The sequence below is a fragment of the Rhinichthys klamathensis genome, unplaced genomic scaffold, assembly GCF_029890125.1.
Source record: "Rhinichthys klamathensis goyatoka isolate OS25496 unplaced genomic scaffold, OSU_Roscu_1.1 h1tg000372l_1, whole genome shotgun sequence".
NCBI lineage: Eukaryota > Metazoa > Chordata > Actinopteri > Cypriniformes > Leuciscidae > Rhinichthys > Rhinichthys klamathensis.
In genome coordinates, this window is record NW_026606879.1 from 2,259,024 (window position 1) to 2,280,217 (window position 21,194).

At 46.7% G+C, this 21,194-nt stretch overlaps 1 protein-coding gene across 2 annotated transcripts in view; it reads left to right on the plus strand.

The window, feature by feature from the left end:
• cidec (cell death inducing DFFA like effector c) overlaps positions 1-21,194 on the plus strand; it is a 62,408-nt gene that overhangs the window by 7,322 nt on the left and 33,892 nt on the right. The window contains exon 5 of one of the 2 annotated variants that reach the window (XM_056233612.1): positions 18,237-18,269. The exons of the other annotated variant lie outside the window; for it this stretch is intronic. Within the exon in view, the coding sequence (XP_056089587.1) occupies positions 18,237-18,269 (33 nt within the window). The remainder of the gene's footprint in view (positions 1-18,236; positions 18,270-21,194) is intronic. 2 annotated transcript variants of the gene reach the window in all.

Sequence of the window (21,194 nt, forward strand, 5' to 3'; positions counted from 1 at the left end):
AGGTTCCGGACGAACATCTTCCAAGGAGGGATGATGGAGTCAAGACAAGGCGTCTGCCTTACAATTCTTGCTGCCTGGATGATAGTACACTGTGAAGTTGAAGCGAGTGAAAAACAGAGCCCAGCGGGCCTGTCGGGGATTCAGTCTCTTAGCTTCGCGGAGGGACTCCAAATTTCGGTGATCAGTGATGACAGTGAATTGATGATTCGCTCCCTCCAGCCAGTGCCTCCACTCCTCGAGGGCCATCTTGATGGCCAACAGTTCCCGGTTGCCGATGTCATAATTACGCTCCGCCGGGGACAGCTTCCTCGAGAAGAAGGCGCATGGAAGGAGTTTGGATGGCTCACCCTGCCGCTGAGATAATACTGCTCCCACTCCTGTGGAAGATGCGTCCACCCCGACCACAAACGGGAGGTCCGGATTGGGATGGCTGAGAATGGGAGCAGTAATGAAGGTCTCCTTCAGCCGCTGGAAGGCCTGGACAGCATCAGAGGACAAGGACAGAGACTTGGGCCGGCCTTTGAGCGCAGAGGTGAGAGGAGCACTGATCAGACTGTGGTTACGGATGAATCTTCGATAGAAGTTTGCGAAACCAAGGAAACGCTGGAGTTCCTTTATGGAGTTGGGTTGTGGCCAGTCTTGGATGGATTCCACCTTCCTCTGGTCCATTTCTACCCCGCGTGGGGAGATCACGTACCCCAGGAAGGTGACCGTGGAGGTGTGGAACTCGCATTTCTCCAACTTTAAGTACAACTGATGTTCTCTTAACTTTTCCAGAACTTGAATGACATGCTGATGATGTTCCGCCAGGGATGAAGAGTATATGAGGATGCCATCAATATAGACCATCACAAAGCGATTGAGGAACTCACGGAGGACTTCATTCATGTATCCCTGAAAGACGGCAGGAGCGTTGGCCAATCCGAAGGGCATAACTTGATATTCATAGTGGCCTGTAGGGGTCACAAAGGCGCTCTTCCACTCGTCACCTCGCCGAATGCGGATCAGGTTGTATGCACTTCTTAGGTCGAACTTTGAGAAAATGCGAGCTCCACTGAGCTGTTCCAGAGCGGCAGGGACCAGAGGAAGGGGATAACTGAATTTGATGGTTTGGGAATTGAGGTGACGATGGTCAATGCACGGCCGCAAGCCTCCGTCCTTCTTGGCCACGAAGAAGAAACTCGAAGCGGCACGGGAAGGTCGATGGTTGAATGAAGTGTTGGTTGAGTGGTTCTTCCACATACTCCTCCATGGCCTTCTGTTCCGGGATGGACAGAGGGTAGATACGACCTTTGCGAAGGGTAGCTCCGGGTAGCAAGTCGATTGCGCAGTCCCATGGCCGGTGCGGTGGTAACATGGTTGCCAGTTGCTTGCTGAAGACATCCTGGAACGCCCGGTACTCCACTGGGATCTCGACCTGGCTCTGGACCTCGGGGCTTTCTACGGATGTAGAGCAGACTGGAATTTTTGATTCGCCCATTACTGGCGTGGACTGAAGAGAAGAAGGGCTTTTCTGAATGGAACCGAGACAGGAATGATGACAGTTCTCACCCCACTGGAGTACCTCTCCGGTTGCCCAGTGAAGCACTGGCTGATGTTGGATAAGCCACGGGCGTCCCAGGATGATGTCTGCGGTGGACTCCTCCAGCACCATAAAAGAGATTTCCTCCGAGTGTAAACATCCGATCCGAAGGATGAGAGTGGGTGTGAAGTGGCGAATACGACCTCTTCCTAATGGCTTGCCTTAAATGGTATGGATAAGCAGGTCTTGTGATAAGCGCCGTTGACGGATGTTCAGTGTTTGAAGGCAGAGGCTGGAGATGAAGTTCCCCGCGGAACCAGAGTCAACAAGGGCTTGCGCAGGGAGACAGACAGAAGGGGTCAGAATATGCACACTGGTACGTATCAAACGTTCTACCCTTGGAGCAAACTGGATGACACTTACCTCTTGACGCGGTGGACGCACTGGGCAGGAACTGATGAGGTGCTTGTCGGAGGCGCAGTAGAGACAGAGAGAATGTTGTACTCGACACTGTCTCTCCGCTGCGGATATATGTGTAGAATCCACTTCCCTTGGTATGGGTGCTGGAGGAGTGACAGATGGAGTCGAAGGCGGAGAACTTACAGTGGGTTCGCTCAGGGTGCAGGCAGTGAGACGCTGAGAAATCCGAAGCGTTAGTTGGATCATGTTTTCCAGACCCGCGCTGTCATCATATACAACCATCCTCGAGTTTAAGCCATGACGGAAGGCGGAGATCAAAGGACTCTCGTTCCAGCCGCAGGAAGCGGCGAGAGTGTGAAACTGCAGGGCATATCAGCTTACAGATGAATTACCTTGACGAAGATTGAATAGCTGGTCATGAATGGACAGCTCGGACACAGCTTGCTCAAATACCTCTCTGAAGTGCTGTTTGAAGGAATTAAAAGACTTAATCACAGGTGAATTAGAATCCCACAATGACCTTGCCCAACGAAGCGCTGGACCGGACAGCAAGGAAATCAGAAACGCCACACAGGCTTCGTCAGTGCGGAACTGATGCTCATTCATAGTGATGTATAGCGATACTTGCAACAGAAACCCACTGCAGTTCTCCGCCTCTCCAGAGAAGGTCGCTGGCCGGGCCATGGGACTCGCGGAGGCAGTGAACGAAGCAGCAGGTGATTGCGGAAGTGATGGTGGTGTATTGATCGCTGCATCTGCTGGTGGTTGACTGAGAGGAAGATCCTCAGGCTCCGGCTGATTCTGCATCTTTTTAGGGTCTGGTCTTCTGTCAGGGTTCACAGAGGAAACAGACTGGATGGTAAGTTATTGTCGTTTATTTGTGCAGATGGATACTCAGTCGGAGATAACAGGTAAGGATCAAATGATATGGAAACATAGAACAGGCTTAGCTGAATGGTAATGTCCCTTTCTCTCTTGCAGGTGGTTTGGAAGCAGTCACACTGGAGATGGATGATACGGAAGGATCGGGAAACTGGTAAGTAGCAGGTGAGTGGAAGGAGAGTCTGAGTCATGTAACGACGAGACCAGACAAGTGAAGGTGAGTGCTTTATAGTGCATGTGGGTGATGGGACACAGGTGACGGTGATCAGTAATCAGGTGATTGTGAACGGGGGAGTGTCCGACTGGGTGATTGGGAATGAGTGGGTGGTGATGGCGATCGTGACGTGGATGGAATCCTGACAGCTATATTGCGTGTGAGGATGTTGGAGGTGGAGATTTATAGCCTTTTCTCACAGCACTTGATATAATTAAACTTATCAATTTGATGGCGGATCCAGAAAGGTTCAAACGACAATCAACAGTGACAACTGGACATTCACCCGTTGTAAAATGCAAAAGACTTCGTTCGGACTTCGGAGTGGCTACAGAAAAAAAGAGACTGCAACCGGCCCATGCGAAAACAAGGATACATATCGGAAGGACATTACATGTAGTCACGCAATGCTGACGTTGTTAACATTAACAATTTGAGTAAAAATTATAATTTGCACGGTTTTGCGTGATATAATAAGCGATTTTTAGATTTAATCAGCGCTATTTACTGCAATGTCAGAACCAGAACAAAAGTGGATGTTACTTACTTGTTCAGATGACATTTTCCGGTGAAAATTATTATGTTGGTCACACTTCCAAGTGTGACCAACATAATAATTATTCCAAAGAATAATCTGTGATTCTGAATGCCATTATCCACACCGGTGTTGTGCCGAATTTCGACTCCCTGCCAAATTATTACCCCCCTCGTTGATGTCAGTACCTGATTGCCTAATCCTAAACCCACCCCTAATCCTAACCCCCCCCCCACAACTAATCCTAAACCTACCAATACTAGGGGGGTAATAATTTGGCAGGGGTCAGAATTCGGCACAACATCGGCACGGTGACTGACAGCTGCACACTCTCCTCAAACATTGTGTTCATCCGCGCTGTGCCGTGTCGAAGTACAACTCACGGAAAGTTGATAATTCCGCGAATAACTGCAATTCCAGATTTCGAACAGAGATGGCAACAAAGAGGAAAAACTGCGGACTGCAGCTTTAAGCAGAAAATCTCAAATGGAGAATGGAGATCGCTAAACCGCAGTTTACTTGTTTGTCGATGTTTTCAGATCAACTGTGCTGCTTCATCAGTATAGAGAGAGCTCGTGCGCATGGTTGCCAGATTGCAAAGATTAAGTAAAACACCTGGTAGAAAACGTGTTCTTTTAACAGAAAAGCTCTGATTGGGGATTTACATTTTTTAAATCTGGCAACCGCAAGCATGAATGCTCGTAGCGGCTGGTTAAAAACAGTTTGCGGTTAATTTTTTAGATTAGATTAACTTTATTAATCCATATAAGGGGAAACTCATTTGCCACCATTGCACATTACAAACACCACAAATAGACAAATAAACATAAAAAACAATAAGTACATGTAAAAATTACACAACTTCATTAAAAACCTAACTGCAGTAGGAATAAAAGACCTTCTAAATCGCTCTGTAGAAAACTGAGGCATTACTAATCTTCCACTAAATGAGCTTAGTGAAAGTCCAAAGATACAGTGTAGTGCATGACCTTTGTAACACAGAATCATTTTTAATTTTGCCCTTGTTCTCTTCTCTACAATGACTTCAAGTGAATCAGGATTAAGGCCATAACCAGGCCAGCCTTTAATCAATTTATTAATCCTATTTTTATCATCTACAGTGATACTACATCCTCAACAGAGCACTACATAAAACAAAACACTAACCATGATTCCCTGATAAAAAAACATAAAGAAGCTTCCTGACACCAATAGAACTCAACTTCCCCAAAAAGAATAGTCTTGATTGTGCCTTCTTAAAAACAGCCTGACTATTCTTCTTCCAGTTTAATTTGCAGTCCAAATGGACAACAATATATGTATAAGACTGATCAATCTCTATTTTCTGACCTTTAATTATCACTGGTAATATCACTTTTTTTTTTCTTTTAAAAGGAAAAGAGAAATCAAAGTCATCAAACCTTGCAAACGTATTTACCTCATTTACATTCAGTCCAAAGCAGCAAACACTGTTATTTTTAGTTCCATAACCAGCGAGAGATTTCAAACCATTCCAAAGGCCCCATGCATTCCAATTAGACATTTGTTCTTCAACTCTTTCCTTATATTTAAACTTACTCTGTTTAATAACTCTCTTCAGTTCCTTTTGAGGAATTTTAATCTGATCCCTGTCACCACTAAAAAAAAGCTGCTTTTTTCCTATTAATAGTTGCTTTAACCTCCCTAGTCACCCATGGTTTATTATTAGGAAAAAAAAAATTTTGTTTACGTGGAATGACAGATTCGACACGGTAATTTATATAAAAGGTGACTTTGTCTGAAATAGTATCCAAATCATCATCATCAAAAAACACTGACCAGTCTGTACATTCAAAACATCCTTTTAACCTTTCACATGCGTCCTCTAACCACACACACAGACACACAGTCTTAGAGCCAATAGGCTGATTTCGGATGGCAGGAGAGAATCTGGATGCCAAGGATATTCAATTATGGTCCGATTGCCCCAGTGGTGGAAGCCTATTTGCACTATAACTCTCCTTAACGTTTGTATAAAACAGGTCAATCATTTTACCATCCCTCGTAGGACATGTCACCATTTGCTTAAAGGAGGGTAAGGTAGCAGAGAGTGAACTGTGGTTAAAATCCCCATTAATTATAACCAATGCATCCGGGGAAGCGCGTTGCATATCATAGGTAACTCTCTAAATTGTTTCCGTGGCCAACCTTCCATTTCCTGATGCTCTCTGGGCAAGTAATAAGGTCGGCAACTTACCGCAAGCAGTTCAATGTTCTGGTCACAAATTTTCTCTTTCACCGTAACATGTGACTGTCTGACACCACTGATCGTTCGCATAGAGGCAAACACCTCCTTCTAGTTTTTTACCAGTCCTCTCTGAGTCTCTGTCCAGTCTGTGGAGTGAAAATCCTCCCATTTTTACATGAGACTCTGGTATCTTATTGGACAACCAAGTCTCCGTGAAGCACAGTAAGCTGCTCATGCGAAAAAGGTGATCGTAGCGTGCAAACCCACTAGCCATGCAAAGTTAGGGACCCCAACCCTCAGGAGAGGTCTGTGGAGAGACAGATCGCTGTAGAGCCTTAGTTAAACCGATTTGAAGCTCGTGAACCGATCATCTCTTCTTTCTAGTTATTTATAGCATCAAATAAACATGAATGAACATAATAAGGAATGTTGTTTTAACCGTGGAAAGACGTCAGCACACACAGTCTGGCCAATCCCCCCATATTAGACTACAGTAATATTGTGGGGGCGAGAGAGAGTGGCTATGGGATGATGCCCGCGGGTGGAAGAGCCTCTGGCCAGCTATCATTTCCCCGACGCTGCGTCATCCCTAAAAACCACGGCACTGCCCACCAAACCCTGCCGTGATACATCTTCTTTGGTGGGCAGGGCTTACATGGCTGCGGGTTGGGCTGGTGCTAGTCTGCACACAATGGCAGTACTGAAGGCATACCAGCCCGACCTTCTTAAAGTTATATATGAGGGCGAGGGACCAACTTCCGAAGACATCGTGTAGTTGAGTAAGGCTGCAGACCTGTCTCTCCGAGTCACCAAGGAAACGACCCGCGCAATCGGCTGTTCCATGGCGGCTATGGTGGTCTTGGAGAGACATTTTTGGCTTAAATATGTTGGGCATCAAGGAGAAAGACAGGGCTTTCCTCCTTGATGCCCCGATTTCGCCTTATGGCCTGTTCAGCGACGCCCTAAACACCGTCGTCGACAGGTTTCAGGAGGCGAATAAACAGTCTGCAGACATCACCGCTCTAAATCTAAGAAGTCTGCCCCCAATGGGCAGCCACAGCCATCCGCCAGCTATTCCGCCTACAGACAGGCACAAAAGGAGAGCGTTGAGAACTGGCTTATTATGGCCCAGTCACGAGAGCTGGTAGTTCGGCATCGAGATGTCATCCTTGCCCACATCCAGAACTTGGGGTTGAGACTCAACACAAAGAAAAGTGTATTGGCACCAGCCCAGAGAACCACGTTCCTGGGAGTGGTGTGGGATTCGGTCACGATACGGGCACAATTGTCTCCTGCACAGATTGATACCATCCTGGCCACGGTGACCAGGATAAAGCTAGGCCAAGCCATCACTGTAATACATTTTCAGAGAGTGTTAGGGTTCATGGCAGCAGCGTCCAACATCATTCCATTCGGCCTGCTGCACATGAGGGCCCTGCAGTGGTGGTTGAAAACCAAGGGGTTTTCCCCTAGGGGGAACCCGTTCCGCATGATCAAGGTTACGCGCAGACGCCTTCGTTCCCTATCTATGTGGAAAAAAGCTTGGTTTCTGTCCCAAGGTCCCGTGCTGTGAGCGTCATGTCGCCAGAAAGCAGGGGCTGGGGCGCGGTCATGGAAGTCCACTTTACTAGAGGTCTATGGCAGGATCATTCCTCCTGGCACATACATTGCCTGGAAATGCTGGCAGTGTTCCGAGCTCTGAGGAGTTTCCTGCCAGACCTCAAAGGTCACCACGTCATTGTGAGGTCAGAAAATATGTTAGTGGTGGCTTATAAAAATCAACACTGCGTTACAACGTGCCCCTATTAGAACTGTGCAATTCTATTCTATACTTTTATAAATTCTATTGAGAAACCAAGAGAAAAAGGTGAATAAAGACTTTGGGCCAGATGTACTTACGCTTTTGCGCCCACTTCAGGCATATTTGTTTCGCAAAGTGCGCATAAAACCATGGCGAGGTATGTACGAACGGGACGCACAGATGAAAGCGCAGACTGCCTGTCGCGGGAACAAAAAATGGCAAAATGCGCTTTTCGTGTCATGCATATGCATTCATGGGATGGTCAAGGGGAAAGTGGGAGTGTCACATAAAGAGATGGGAGGGGAAGCGTAAACTGCGCCTAATTATGTATTCCGCGTTATGTACAGAAAAAGCCGGTGAAAGCGCGCCTCTATTTTGCGCTGATAATTATCCACCTCTTAAAAGCAGGTGTAACTTAGGAAGCGGGTTTCCTGGCATATGCCTCCTGGTGAAATCGCAGCAGTAATCCGAGCAAGACGAAGACATAGGCTAAGGAGACAAGCTGAAAAGATTTTTGCCACAAGAATCACACTTTTTCAGTTGTGTGAAAACAAAATCATTAAGCGTTACAGATTAAGCAGCTACGCAATATTACAGTTACTGGAAGAAATCAAAGATGACATCGAATCTCCGACTCAGCATTCACATTCCATTCCAGCAGTTGTTAAACTACTCAAGTTACATTGCAATTATTGGCATCAGGATCATTTCAAACAGTCATAGAATCAGCAGTAGGGTTGGGTATCGGTTGGGTTTTATCCGATACCAGTACCTACTCGGTATTTTTCAAACGGTTCCGGTGCCTAAACGGTTCTTGAAACGGTACTTAAGAAAACGAAACCGCACACACTTTATCAAAAAATAATACCCTTTAATTTACAGGGCCAAACTGGACACAATATTAACTTAAATCTTTAAACAATATAAATACAAATAATAATAAAACCAATATAAAATAAAAATTCACATTTACATAATATCAAATAAAACAATATTGTATCAAACAATGTAATAATACTGGAGATTAATATAGATTACTAGCAGGCAGAGCTGCCAACTCTCACGCATTGACCGTGAGACTCACGCAATTGACCCTTTTCACACGCTCTCACCCACGCCACACATCCATTTTCTCACGCAGAAAAAAATCGCGGACAAAGAGGACACTGACACCGACAGACAGGTTACTTTTGATATGGAACAAATCTACAGCTGTCAGATTCTGTCAATATTTTTACGAGATTCACATAATAAATAACGTTTTGGCTCTTTGAAATGTGACAGATCGCTGTAGCGCGTCAGTTCAAACGGCACGTGATACAGCAGCCTACAAATACAAATCCACTGCTTCTTAGCTACGCAGCGTTGTTGAGTGAACCTATGAAAGAGAACATCTCTGGTTACTGGTGTAACATATCTCTCAATAGGGAACGAGACGCTGCCAAGCTCCTTGCGCTGCCGACCAGCTTCCTTTTTCGGCAGAGAAATCTGAGGAGCAGATGACACGCGCGCGCCAACATAATATGACGACGTAAGTGCGTCGAGGCGGCGTCCGCGCCATCAGCCAATGCATTGGCTTGATTCTATATGGATTCAGACTATCGGCACACTCAGAGGGCGTTCTGACGCGTAATTTTACACGTGAAATGCAGCCAAACCTTGCGAGCAAGAGCGCGCATGCGAGACAGAAGAGACTGTGCGTGTGTGTGCGCGCGCTTGTGTGCCTAATTAAGTCAGGCACCGAAATCAGGCACCGAAATTGTCGTTCTTATTCGGTCTGGTTACTACCGTTTACGTCGGAACCGGTTCCCTATTGGTACCGAGTTTCGGTACCCAACCCTAATCAGCAGTGAGAGGAGGAGGCCCATTCAATTGCGCGTTTAAATATGCGCAATTTACGGTATAGAGGGTGGGGACAGGCGCTGATTACCTGATGAACTGCAGGTTCGGTACATAACACGCACACTGCGGTTTCACATCAAGCGCTTTCTGCGTCTTGGCCATGGCGCTATTAATGCTGCGTTCGCAAATGTACGTACATCTGGCCCTAAGAGTCAATGTTCAGAAATGATTAATTAAGTTTTTAACTATGCTGCATAGTTGTGTTTTGTGGTGTTTGTTATCAAACTCAAAAAATATATGTTTTTAATTATTAAAATATGCCCTTATTTTATATGAAAATGATAGTAATTGTATTTTATTGACTAAATATTTTAGTTTGTCTTGTATATTGTTTTTGATTAGATCAGATACAATTTTAAGTTGTCATATGGTCGTGTTACAATGTGCCCCTCATTACAACGTGCCCCACCTATATGGCATGTTGTCACATTTTACTTCCATTCTTTCGAGGTAAATAAAAAAATTAAAAGTATACACTGTATTAATGAAACAAAACCACATAATTGTACTATACTAGACGTGTGAAATTAATGTGGGAAAAAATAAATACTCTGAACCCCAAGTGAATTTACACATACTGAGAAAGTCAAAAAGTGTTGTGGGTTGTGCCCTGCTCTCCCCTACTCGAAATGAAAAATTTACAAAAACGCCCATCCCTAATAATTAATAATTAACAATATTCACAAAGCCATAATTATATTGCTCTGCTGATTCCATTGCTATTATTATAGTATTATACATATTAAACTATATGCTATTATCAATATTTGTATTATTATATTATGTTCTTATGATATTACATAATTATACTACTCATTACTATTTTATTTGCCGTATACTGTTTGTTTATTTTATTGACTAAACTATGAGCTTTGACAATTCCTTATTAAAAAAAATGTTTTATAAGTCTAACTATCGAGATTTTAAATAACTAGAGATGGAACTTTTTGTACACCACGTACAAACCACTGAAATCAGTTTTTTTTTTTTTTTTTTTTTTTTTTTTTTTTAGAAAAACCGCAGCTCACCGTTTACTTGCATTTGATTACAGTGCAGTCTTGCCCTCCGCAAAATGGCGGACGCGTTGACGTATCGCAGCAACGTTCCAAAGTGGCCAATAGGGCGTCTATGTATTTATTATGTCTATGGTTGTCACGTTTTGTGTGTTTGTTACTTGGAGTGTTTTGTCTGTCATGTGATCCCCTGGTTTTAGGCCTTGTCCACACTGACACGGGTATTTTTATAACCGGAGTTTTTCCTACAGCGTTTTAAAAAAAAATCCCGTCCACACATGCTCGGTCTCCGTCTACATGAAAACGCAAAAACACGCTATCAAGCGCGGTCAAGAGCATGCCACTCCAGCAGGCGGCGATATAAACCTTGACCGTAAAGCCTCGTTGGCCAATCAGAAGCGCAAATCTGACGTCAAACACAGCGGATAACGGCGCACACTCTGACGTCGCAAGGCAAAAACCCCGGTTTCACTGTCTACACGACAGAACTGTAACCGGCGTTTCTGAAAATCCTCACCCTGGCAGGGGTTTTCAAAAATGTTCGGTTTCAGTGCGTTTTCGTGTGGACGAACGGCCGAACCGCGTAAAAAAAGTCACGGTTATAAAAATACCCGTGTCCGTGTGGACAGGGCCTTAGTCTTGTGATCATGCCCCATGTGTTCGTTCCCTTGTCTGTTGTGTCATGTTGTAATTCCTTTATTATTAATTGTTCACAGGTGTCCCTGGTCTTGTCATTAGTATTGTGTGTATTTAAGCCCTCTTGTTTGCCCTGTGTCTTTGTTCAGTATTGTTTGTTCTATGCCCTGGCTTCAGTATCTTGTTCTCTAAGTCTGTGTTCCTGCTTTAGTTCAGAGTTTTCATGCCTTTTCGTGGTTTTGTTTTGTTTTATTGTGTTCTTGTTGTAAATAAATTTGTGCTTGGGTTCTCACCTCAACTTGCCTCCATTGGACTTCAATCGTTATAGGTGTCCTAACTTCAAAATTATTTGAAAGCCAACTGTAAAAATCACATAATAATAGCCCTGTCTGAGAATATCATCACATTTATTAATGATACAAGAGGAAGAACAGCGATGTTTGATGGTGGAAATACTTTGTGAACTCCCAAATGATGTTATTACTGACTCCAAATTAAATAAAAGGATTAGGCTTTGCCTTTTCTACCAAGCTTATAAAAACTTCATCTAATGAAAAGCACCACTTATTTTGTTTCTCCATTTTTAATCTCTATAATTTTCCATTTTACTTCACAGCAGCTGTTTGCGTGTCATTGGTTGCTTGGTAACAGACCCGAGAGTTGATTACCGAACTCGATGAAGGGGCTTAAAATTTCCTAATTACAGATAAGATGAGATTTTGTAAGATAGGATAAGAATCCTAAATCAACTTAAAGGGATAGTTCACCCTTTAGGTTAATAAAGGCCTTCTGAAGCGAAGCGATGCGTTCGTGTAAGGGTTTTCAAGGGTTGCTCTTTTGGCGTAAGTCGACTTGCGTACGGTCGTCTGCCGGAAGCTAGTTATTTTAGTCGATAAAGTTTTAAATATGGTTATTTTTTTTACACGAACACATCGCTTCGCTTCAGAAGGCCTTTGTTAACCCCCCAAGAGCCGTTTCGAGTACTTCTATCACAGAAGAATATGGTTTGAAGGACTTCCAAAAAAATATACCCATTGACTCACATTATAAGGCTTGGAAGAACCAGGACATTTTTTAATATAACTACGATTGTATTCGTCTGAAAGAAGAAAGTCATATACACCTAGGATGGTTCAGGGTGAGTAAATCATGGGCTAATTTTCATTTTTGGGTGAACTATGCCTTTAAGATTTACTTCTGTAATACGAATTTATGAAAAATCCTAAATTAACTTAGACTTAAGATAGAAAGTTTCTGTAATACGCCCCACGGTCTTCCCCTCTAGCTTTGCAAAGTCTTGTATCTCTCGAGTGCATTACTGAGCATTTATACTACCTGTGGAATTTCTGTGTATTACCTTGCTGTCCTTGTGTTATTCTCTTTGCCTTATGATTTGGATTTGGTTGCCTGGTTGGACTGTCTCACTGGATTGAACTCTCACCTATTGTATGACTCTTGTCTGCCCTTTATTAAACTCTGCACATGGATCCCGATGTGCCTACCAAGTCTTCCATTTTACAATTTTATATCATGTACACTACCCACTTTGCCAAACCACTTTTGCTTACACTTTTTCATCTGCTTGCTCAAATTCAAAATCTCCATTGCAATGACCTCACATTCATGACATTTTGCATTACACTTTACAGACATACTGCTCACAAAATATAGTTCCCTTTCGAGGGAACTCCAACTGCGTCGAATGACACTTTGGGGGAACGCCCCTCAGCGTAGCGCCTCTGAAGCACGAATGAAACTGAGCCGATCTCCGATTGGTGCAACGTCATGAGTGCTATCTGTGACTGTTTGTCTTATTTATTGTTGTCTGTTACTGAGTGAGTGAAATGGCGAGTGTGAGCTTCAGGAAGTGTGTGCATCCTTGCCCTCGCTACATCACGGGCGGGGACACACACCAACTGTGCACACATTGTTTGGGAATGCAGCACGCGCAGGCAGCTCTCGAGGGGGCTGCTTGCGAGGATTGTGAGAAAATGACAATCCGTGTGCTGCGTTCCCGGCTGGCTATCTTCGACGAAGATGGTCAGCCTCGCGAGCCCCGTGGTGCGGGACCCGCGTCCGCTGAGGCGGCGCGGCGACGCTCTTCATGGGGCTCGCAAAGAGATCTGTCCGGGGATCCCGAGGCTGCATAGGCACCTTCTCGGGATTCATCGGGCAGTTCTGATGTCCTCGAGCCTCGAGTCGAGGATCCGATGTTTGAGCTGTCTGCCTCTGAGGAGGTAGACGTGCTCAGCATCGAGGGCGGGGATTTCGGGGACGACTCGCCGCCCCGTGTCCCCGCGTATGAGGAGTTGGTGGAGGTTGTTTCCCGTGCAGTGGCCCATTTAAATATCAGCTGGCCACAAGATAAGCAGGAAGGCATACTAAAAGTAAGCTGGATGAGCGCTTCCTGCAGCACAGGGAACAACCGCATCACCGGGGCTTGCCGTTTTTTCCCCATTTGCACAACGAGTTGTGTAAATCGTGGAAGAAACCGCATTCCTCTCGTGTTTCCAATCCCCCTGTTTTGAACTACAGTAACATCATGGGGGCACGAGAGAACGGTTATGGGATGATGCCGCGGGTGGAACAGCCTCTAGCGAATTATTTATCCCCTGAGTCGGCGTCATCCCTTAAAGCCGGTGCTGCCCACTAAGCCGTGTAGAGACACATCATAGCTAGTGGGCAGGGCTTATATGGCTGCGGGTCGGGCTGGTGCGAGTCTTCACACCATGGCTATGCTCCAAGCGTACCAGGCCGACCTTCTTAAAGACATCGATGAGGGCGAGGGCCCAACTCCAGAAGACATTTCGGAGTTGAGGAAGGTCGCTGATTTGTCTCTCTGAGTCACCAAGGAGACGACCCGCGCGGTCGGTCGCTCCATGGCGGCAATGGTGGTCTCGGAGAGACATTTATGGTTAAACCTTACGGGCATCAAGGAGAAAGACAGGGCTTTCCTCCTTGATGCCCCGATTTCGCCTTCTGGCCTGTTCGGCGACGCCGTTAATACCGTTGTCGACAGGTTTCAGGAGGCGAAAAGACAATCAGCGGCCTTCAAGCAATATCTCCCTCGCCGCTCGGTGTCTAAGAAGTCTGCTCCAAGTGGGCAGCCACCGCCATCCACCAGGTCCTCCGCCTATAGACAGGCTCAAAAACAGAGCGTTTCGTCTAGAGCCCCCCCTCAAGGAGCCTGGGGGCATAGACAGCGCTCTCAGGCGAAGCCTCAGCAGAAGCAGGGCGACCTGAGGGCCGTCCTGCAGGCTAAAAAGGCTTCGTCGAAGAGGTCCTAGCTGGTCTAGGATCTCTGCGGGCGGCCCCACCCGTGGTGGAACGACCGAGGTCGTCTCCTTCACGGAGCCCGCAGGAAATCGATGTTGCTCTCCCGCCGTTAAACACGCTTCGGGACACATCGGTATCCAGCGAACGCAGGCTGCACTGTCCGCCCCACAGGCTTGCGGTCAGGCAGCATTCGCGTCCGCCCATCGAGAATCGTTGTCGGTTCAGCCCTGCCGGGAATCCGCTTCAGGGGGCCGAGAACGAATCCCGATTAATAAGCTCGAGAGCCTGGTTCCCTTGGTAAAATATTTCGAGGCATGGAAAAATCTGACGAATATTTCTCCTTGGGCCCTGCGCACCATTCAAAATGGGTACAGGCTGCAGTTCAGTTCCCGCCCACCCAGATTCAACGGGGTGGTCTGGACTGTAGTCGACCCAGTGCAGGGTCGGGTATTGGAACAGGAAGTAAACTCCCTGCTGGCAAAGGAGGCTATAGATCGTATTCCTCCACCGGACAGGGAGTCCGGGTTTTACAGCCGCTACTTCATAGTTCCCAAGAAGGATGGGGGGTTGCGTCCAATAATAGATCTCAGGCACCTGAACCGTTCTCTGAGGAGATTCAGGTTCAAGATGCTCACTATTCCCATTATCGTGAGTCAAATCCAGTCCGAGGATTGGTTTGTCACGATAGATCTAAAGGACGCACACTTCCACATATCCATCCTTCCATCTCACAGGAAGTTCCTGAGGTTCGCTTTCGGGGGCAAAGCGTACCAATATCGGGTTCTTCCGTTCGGCCTAGCTCTCTCCCCTCGCACATTTACCAAATGTATGGATGCAGCTCTGGCACCGCTGTGGCTTCAGGGCATCAGGGTGCTCAATTATATCGACGACTGGCTGATTTTAGCACAGTCACAGGAGCTGGCGTTTCGGCATCGAGATGTCGTCCTCGCCCACATCCAGAGCCTGGGGTTGAGACTCAACACAAAAAAGAGCGTGTTGACACCAGCCCAGAGAACTACGTTCCTGGGAGTGGTGTGGGACTCGGTCACGATGCGGGCACAATTGTCTCCCGCGAGGATCGAGTCCATCCTGACCACAGTGTCCGGGATAAGGCTAGGCCAAGCCATCACTGTAAAGCACTTCCAGAGAGTGTTGGGGCTCATGGCAGCAGCGTCCAGTATCATTCCATTCGGCCTGCTGCACATGAGGGCCCTTCAGTGGTGGTTAAAAACCAAGGGGTTCTCCCCGAGGGGAAACCCGTTCCGCATGATCAGGGTTACGCGCAGATGCCTTCGTTCCCTATCTATGTGGAAGAAAGCTTGGTTTCTGTCCCAAGGGCCAGTGTTGGGAGCGTCATGTCGCCGGAGAACCGTTTCGACAGACGCCTCCCTCACGGGCTGGGGCGCGGTCATGGACGGCCGCTTTACGACAGGCCTATGGCAGGACCATCATGCCTCCTGGCACATAAACTGCCTGGAGATGTTGGCGGTGTTCCGAGCTCTGAGGAGCTTCCTGCCGGACCTCAAAGGTCATCATGTCCTTGTGAGGTCAGACAATATGTCGGTAGTGGCCTATATAAACCATCAGGGGGGTCTGAGGTCTCGCCCTCTATGCAGACTGGCGCATCAGATCCTCCTGTGGTCCCAGGGGAAGTTGTTGTCTCTAAGAGCAACATTCATCCCGGGGAGTCAAAATCAGGGAGCAGACATCCTGTCGAGACAGGGGCTGAGGCCCGGGGAGTGGAGACTCCACCCCGAGGTGGTGGAGTCAATATCTCAGAGGTTCGGCCCAGTGGAAGTGGACTTGTTCGCGTCTCGAGAGACGACCCACTGTCCACTGTGGTTTTCCCTCTCCCATCCAGCCCCGCTGGGGTTGGATGCCATGGTGCAGACGTGGCCGAGGCTACGTCTGTACACATTTCCCCCGATCGCTCTGCTCCCGGGAGTTCTAGAGAGAGTCCGTCGCGACGGGATCAGTCTACTGTTGGTAGCCCCGTTGTGGCCGGCCCGAGTATGGTTCTCCGACATAATTTTGCTCCTGGACGGCCCTCCTTGGAAGATTCCCTTCAGGAGGGACCTGCTGACACAGGCAGAGGGCTCAATATTTCACCCTCGGCCCGAGTTATGGAAACTGTGGGTCTGGCCCCTGAGGGGGCACAGTACCTAGAGGCCGGCCTATCAGCTGGAGTAGTGGAGACCATACTCAGCTCTAGAGCTCCATCCACGAGGAAATTGTACGGCTTAAAGTGGAACGTCTTCACCGTTTGGTGTAGGGAGCGTGAGGTGGACCCAGTTAACTGCCCAGTGGCTTCAGTGCTGGAGTTCCTCCAAGATCGCTTCTCCACTGGTCTTACCCCGTCCACACTCAAGGTGTACGTGGCTGCCATTGCGGCTTTCCACGCTCCTCTGAGTGATGGGCCTCTGGGGAGACACCAGTTGGTCGTACGTTTCCTCCATGGGGCATGGAGGATGAGACCTGTGGCTCGTACCAGGGTTCCCACATGGGACCTGGCAGTGGTTCTTGAAGGGTTGGCTGAGGCCCCTTCGAACCGCTAGAGTCGGCTGAGGCCAAGAACTTGTCGCTGAAGGTGGCTTTTCTGTTGGCTATTACTTCTCTGAGGAGGGTAGGAGATCTCCAGGCGCTCTCCATATCTAACGGGTGCCTGGAGTTTGCTCCAGGCAACATTAAGGCCATTCTTCACCCTAGGCCCGGCTATTTGCCTAAGGTGCCGTCCAGTGCGGCACGGCCTACGGTTCTGCAGGCTTTTCATCCTCCACCTCACGTGACGGCAGATGAAGAGAGACTTCACTTGCTCTGCCCTGTCAGAGCACTGAGTATTTACATTCAGAGGTCCTCTTCATGGCGGAAGTCGGACCAGTTGCTGGTGTGTTTCGGGTCGCCCAGGAAGGGGCTTCCCGCCTCAAAACAGACCATCAGCAACTGGATTGTCCATGCGATTTCCACGGCCTACCAGGTGCGCGGTTTGCCTTCACCTTTGGCCGTGAGGGCTCATTCCACCAGAGCCATGGCGTCCTCTAGAGCCCTTCTCGCGGGGGCCCCCATCCAGGAGATCTGCGATGCAGCAGGATGGGCTACCCCCCATACCTTTATTAGGTTTTACAGTCTGGACATTCCGTCGACACTCGGCTCTCTTGTGCTCGCGTCCTAAGTGTGCCTGTGAGCAGCTTCACACTAGGGCAGGCAGGGTACGTTGTGGCGTAGTGGGTACCCGTTCCCCCAAAGTGTCATTCGACGCAGTTGGAGTTCCCTCGAAAGGGAACGTCCTCGGGTTACGACTGTAACCCTTGTTCCCTGAGAAGGGAACGAGAATTGCGTCCCTTGGCCACGCCTTCCCCTGCCTGGGAGCGCTTGCCTCATCACAGAGGCTGACATTTTGTTTTGCCGGCGTCCCTTTATAGTTCCGCCTATGTGTCGTCACACATTACGTCATGACGTTGCACCAATCGGAGATCGGCTCAGTTTCATTCATGCTTCAGAGGCGCTACGCTGAGGGGCGTTCCCCCAAAGTGTCATTCGACGCAGTTCTCGTTCCCTTCTCAGGGAACAAGGGTTACGGTCGTAACCCGAGGACGTTTTCTATGTTTAATTTTCTTGTTTACTTTACTTAGTTTACTTACTTAGTTTTGAATTACTAAAGGCCAAAAGTAATACTTTTTTGTGAGTTTGCAGACACAGACAAAGATTTTAGATTGATTATCTAAAGTGTGAACCTATGTACATGTGGAAGTAGTAACTATAGCATAGGTGTCAACACACATGAAGGACACATTCTTGTTTTCTTTTTCAGAGACACCTACCGGGTCAGAAGAAAGTAGAAAGAGTAAGTGAGAAGACTGGATTGGAAGGGACACCTCAAAGCATATCTTAAGTTATGTCAAGCTGTTTTTCTGTCATTTCTCTCCTGTAGAGGATGAAAAAAAGCATGAATATGCAAATGAGCCCCACCTCCACTCACTCATACAGGCTAGTTTATAAGTCGATGTATCAGAATGGTACTGTGTTTTATGTATCACTCTCTACAGCGTCAGACACATAACGGTAATTCATTTAATTAGCCTTTTGCTTGACTACGCTAGCAAACAGGTAATAATGTTGCTAATGTTATAACAAAACGTTCCCATTCGCCATCTCAAAGTCGGACAGCTGCCTTCTGAAAATCAGCATCCTTACAAGCGCTTTGAACAACTTAGAACATCATTGGAGAAAGATTACATCATTACATCATTACATCATAACATCGTAATATCATATACATAATTCACCCACTATAGCTAAAAGTATCTGATTTTTCATATCAACAGAAAAATATTGGCTACCGGGATAACTGGCTTCTCTTTAGTCTTCCCTGCTTCGCAGCATAGTAATGATGATATGCTAAAGCCCGCTCGCACATTGACGTGATTGATTACAAGGTAGTTTCTGACCTAAGAAACACTGGCGATTTCAAACCACGTTTTTGAGACTGTCTTTGGTTCACTGCAGTTTTAAGGAGAAAATACTCAGCAATGGTGTTGACTTATGAATTTGCACATGGTTTGTCTTAAAGCATATTAAAAACACCACATATAGTCATATAAACAACATTAAAAACAAAACTTGATTTTCACCACAGGGTTTTTTTAACATACTGTGGCTCTGCTCCAAACTAATAGTTAAATGCCTTGTCCCTTCCTGCCTTCTATGAAACGTCACGGTATGTCAGTACCTTAAAGTGATCAATATGGAATGCTCTACATAGTCAACATCTCAGTCATGTGATTCTTCTACATTTAGCACATGCTCTTCATGATCAGATTAAGAGACCCTGCTTTCATGTTGAATTTCAGATAAGATTAGGATGAAAACATTTATGGTATTTTGGGAATTATCTTTTTGACCCCATTTACACCTGGTATTAAAATGAGATCTGTATCAAGATAAGTTATCCGGATAATAAGTGTTCTGATCTTACCTTTGCGTTTACACCTTGTATTTTTAATGCGTTCTCGTTATCCACATTGAGTTCGGATCTCTGTCCTCCAGAAAAAAAAAATGACAAAAAAAATGACGTTTGGCAGGTACGAATGCCATCACGTCGTACGGATTGCGTTTACACCTAGTAAAGATCCGAACACAATGTGAGCCAGACTACCTCCAGATGTGGTCAGGCAGATCCGATCACAATCCGATCACAACGTATTTACACCTTGCATTAACATGCGTTTTTTATTATTCGGATAACTTATCTGGATACAGATGGCATTTTAATACCAGGTGTAAATGGGGTCTTAGTGATTCTACACCAGATAAAAATGAAGATCAAAGAGTAGCTATACAGAGTTGAGGCCAGAGGTTAATTGCTGCCTTTGAAAAGCACCACTTTAACAAATAAAAAATAAAATCAACACAAAAGTAGTATTGGTGAATGTTGTTATCGTTTGTATATTGTTTGTATTCTTACATTTATTTCTGTTATGACAACTCTCGGAGTGTTTGGCATGGTAATGGATATGGCAATGTTGATATGATTGGTCTTGGCTGAATAGATCTGCTACGCTGCTGCTCTTGGTTCCCTTTCAAGGGAACTCGAGCTGCGTTTGAGACGCGGTGGGAACGCCCTGCGTGATTGCGTCATGAAGCACGTGTATAATCAGTCCAATGGTAGAACAAGACGTCATAGGCGGTAGACGTCATGACCAGGAAACTATAAAGCACCCCAGAAAACAGACCGCATCAGCAGTCCCTGTTTGATTTATTGTTGTCTGTCTTGCACAATATATATCTATAATGGCGAAACAAGAGTACAAGCGTTGTGTTGTTCCCTGCCCTCGTTTCATCACGGGTGGGGACACACATCAGCTTTGTGTTGCTTGTTTAGGAGTGGAGCATGCCCAGTCAGTTCTCGAGGGAGCTGACTGTGAGCATTGCGAGAAGCTGTCTGTGAAGACGCTCCGCTCCCGCCGGGCGTTCTTTGAGGAGGACGGTTCGGTTTTGTCCTCCACCTTTTCAATCTCCTGATCAGGAAAAGCTTAATCTGCTGTGCCCTGTTCGGGCTTTGGATGCTTATGTCCACAGAGCTGCCCTGTGGCGTAAATCAGATCAGTTATTTGTCTGTTTCGGGTCAACTAAGAGAGGTTGCCCTGCCTCCAAGCAGGTTATGAGCAAGTGGGTAGTTGAGGCTATTTAGAGTTCTCAACGGGTCGGGTCGGCCCGACAAACCCGACGGGACCCGCGGGTTCGGGTCGAAAATATTTGCAAATGACTCGGGTCGGGTCGGACCTCGGGCTTAATCTTTTGAATTGTACAGTGAAAGAAAAAAAAACATTTATTATTCATCGCTGCTGTTCACTGTAAAGAAAGTCTGGCTGCTGCGTGCAACGTGCATCGCGACGCGAGGGCAGACCTGACGCCGCTGCGTGCTAGCCTTTAGCCCGGAGAAGAAGATGGAGTTGGTGAAAAGTAAACTTGCTGCAGGTGAAATCACCGTTGCTCAGGGGCGGCGCGACACGTTGTGTGATTATCTGGGCAGTTTAGGACATCGCACAAGATTTGCGTCAATACAGAAAACATTTAATCACTGGATAGTTTTTTTCGTTTATTGAAATGTGGTTTATGTCAGCTGGATGGGCGGAATGTGTGAGACGTGAGAGTGCGCGCGCGCGCGCGGCCGGGGCTCTCTCTCTCTCTGCGTCAAGCGCAGCAGTCATTCTACATGCATCACTCACCGATCAAAAGGGTGGCGTCGGGCCGCGGGTCGGGTTCGGGC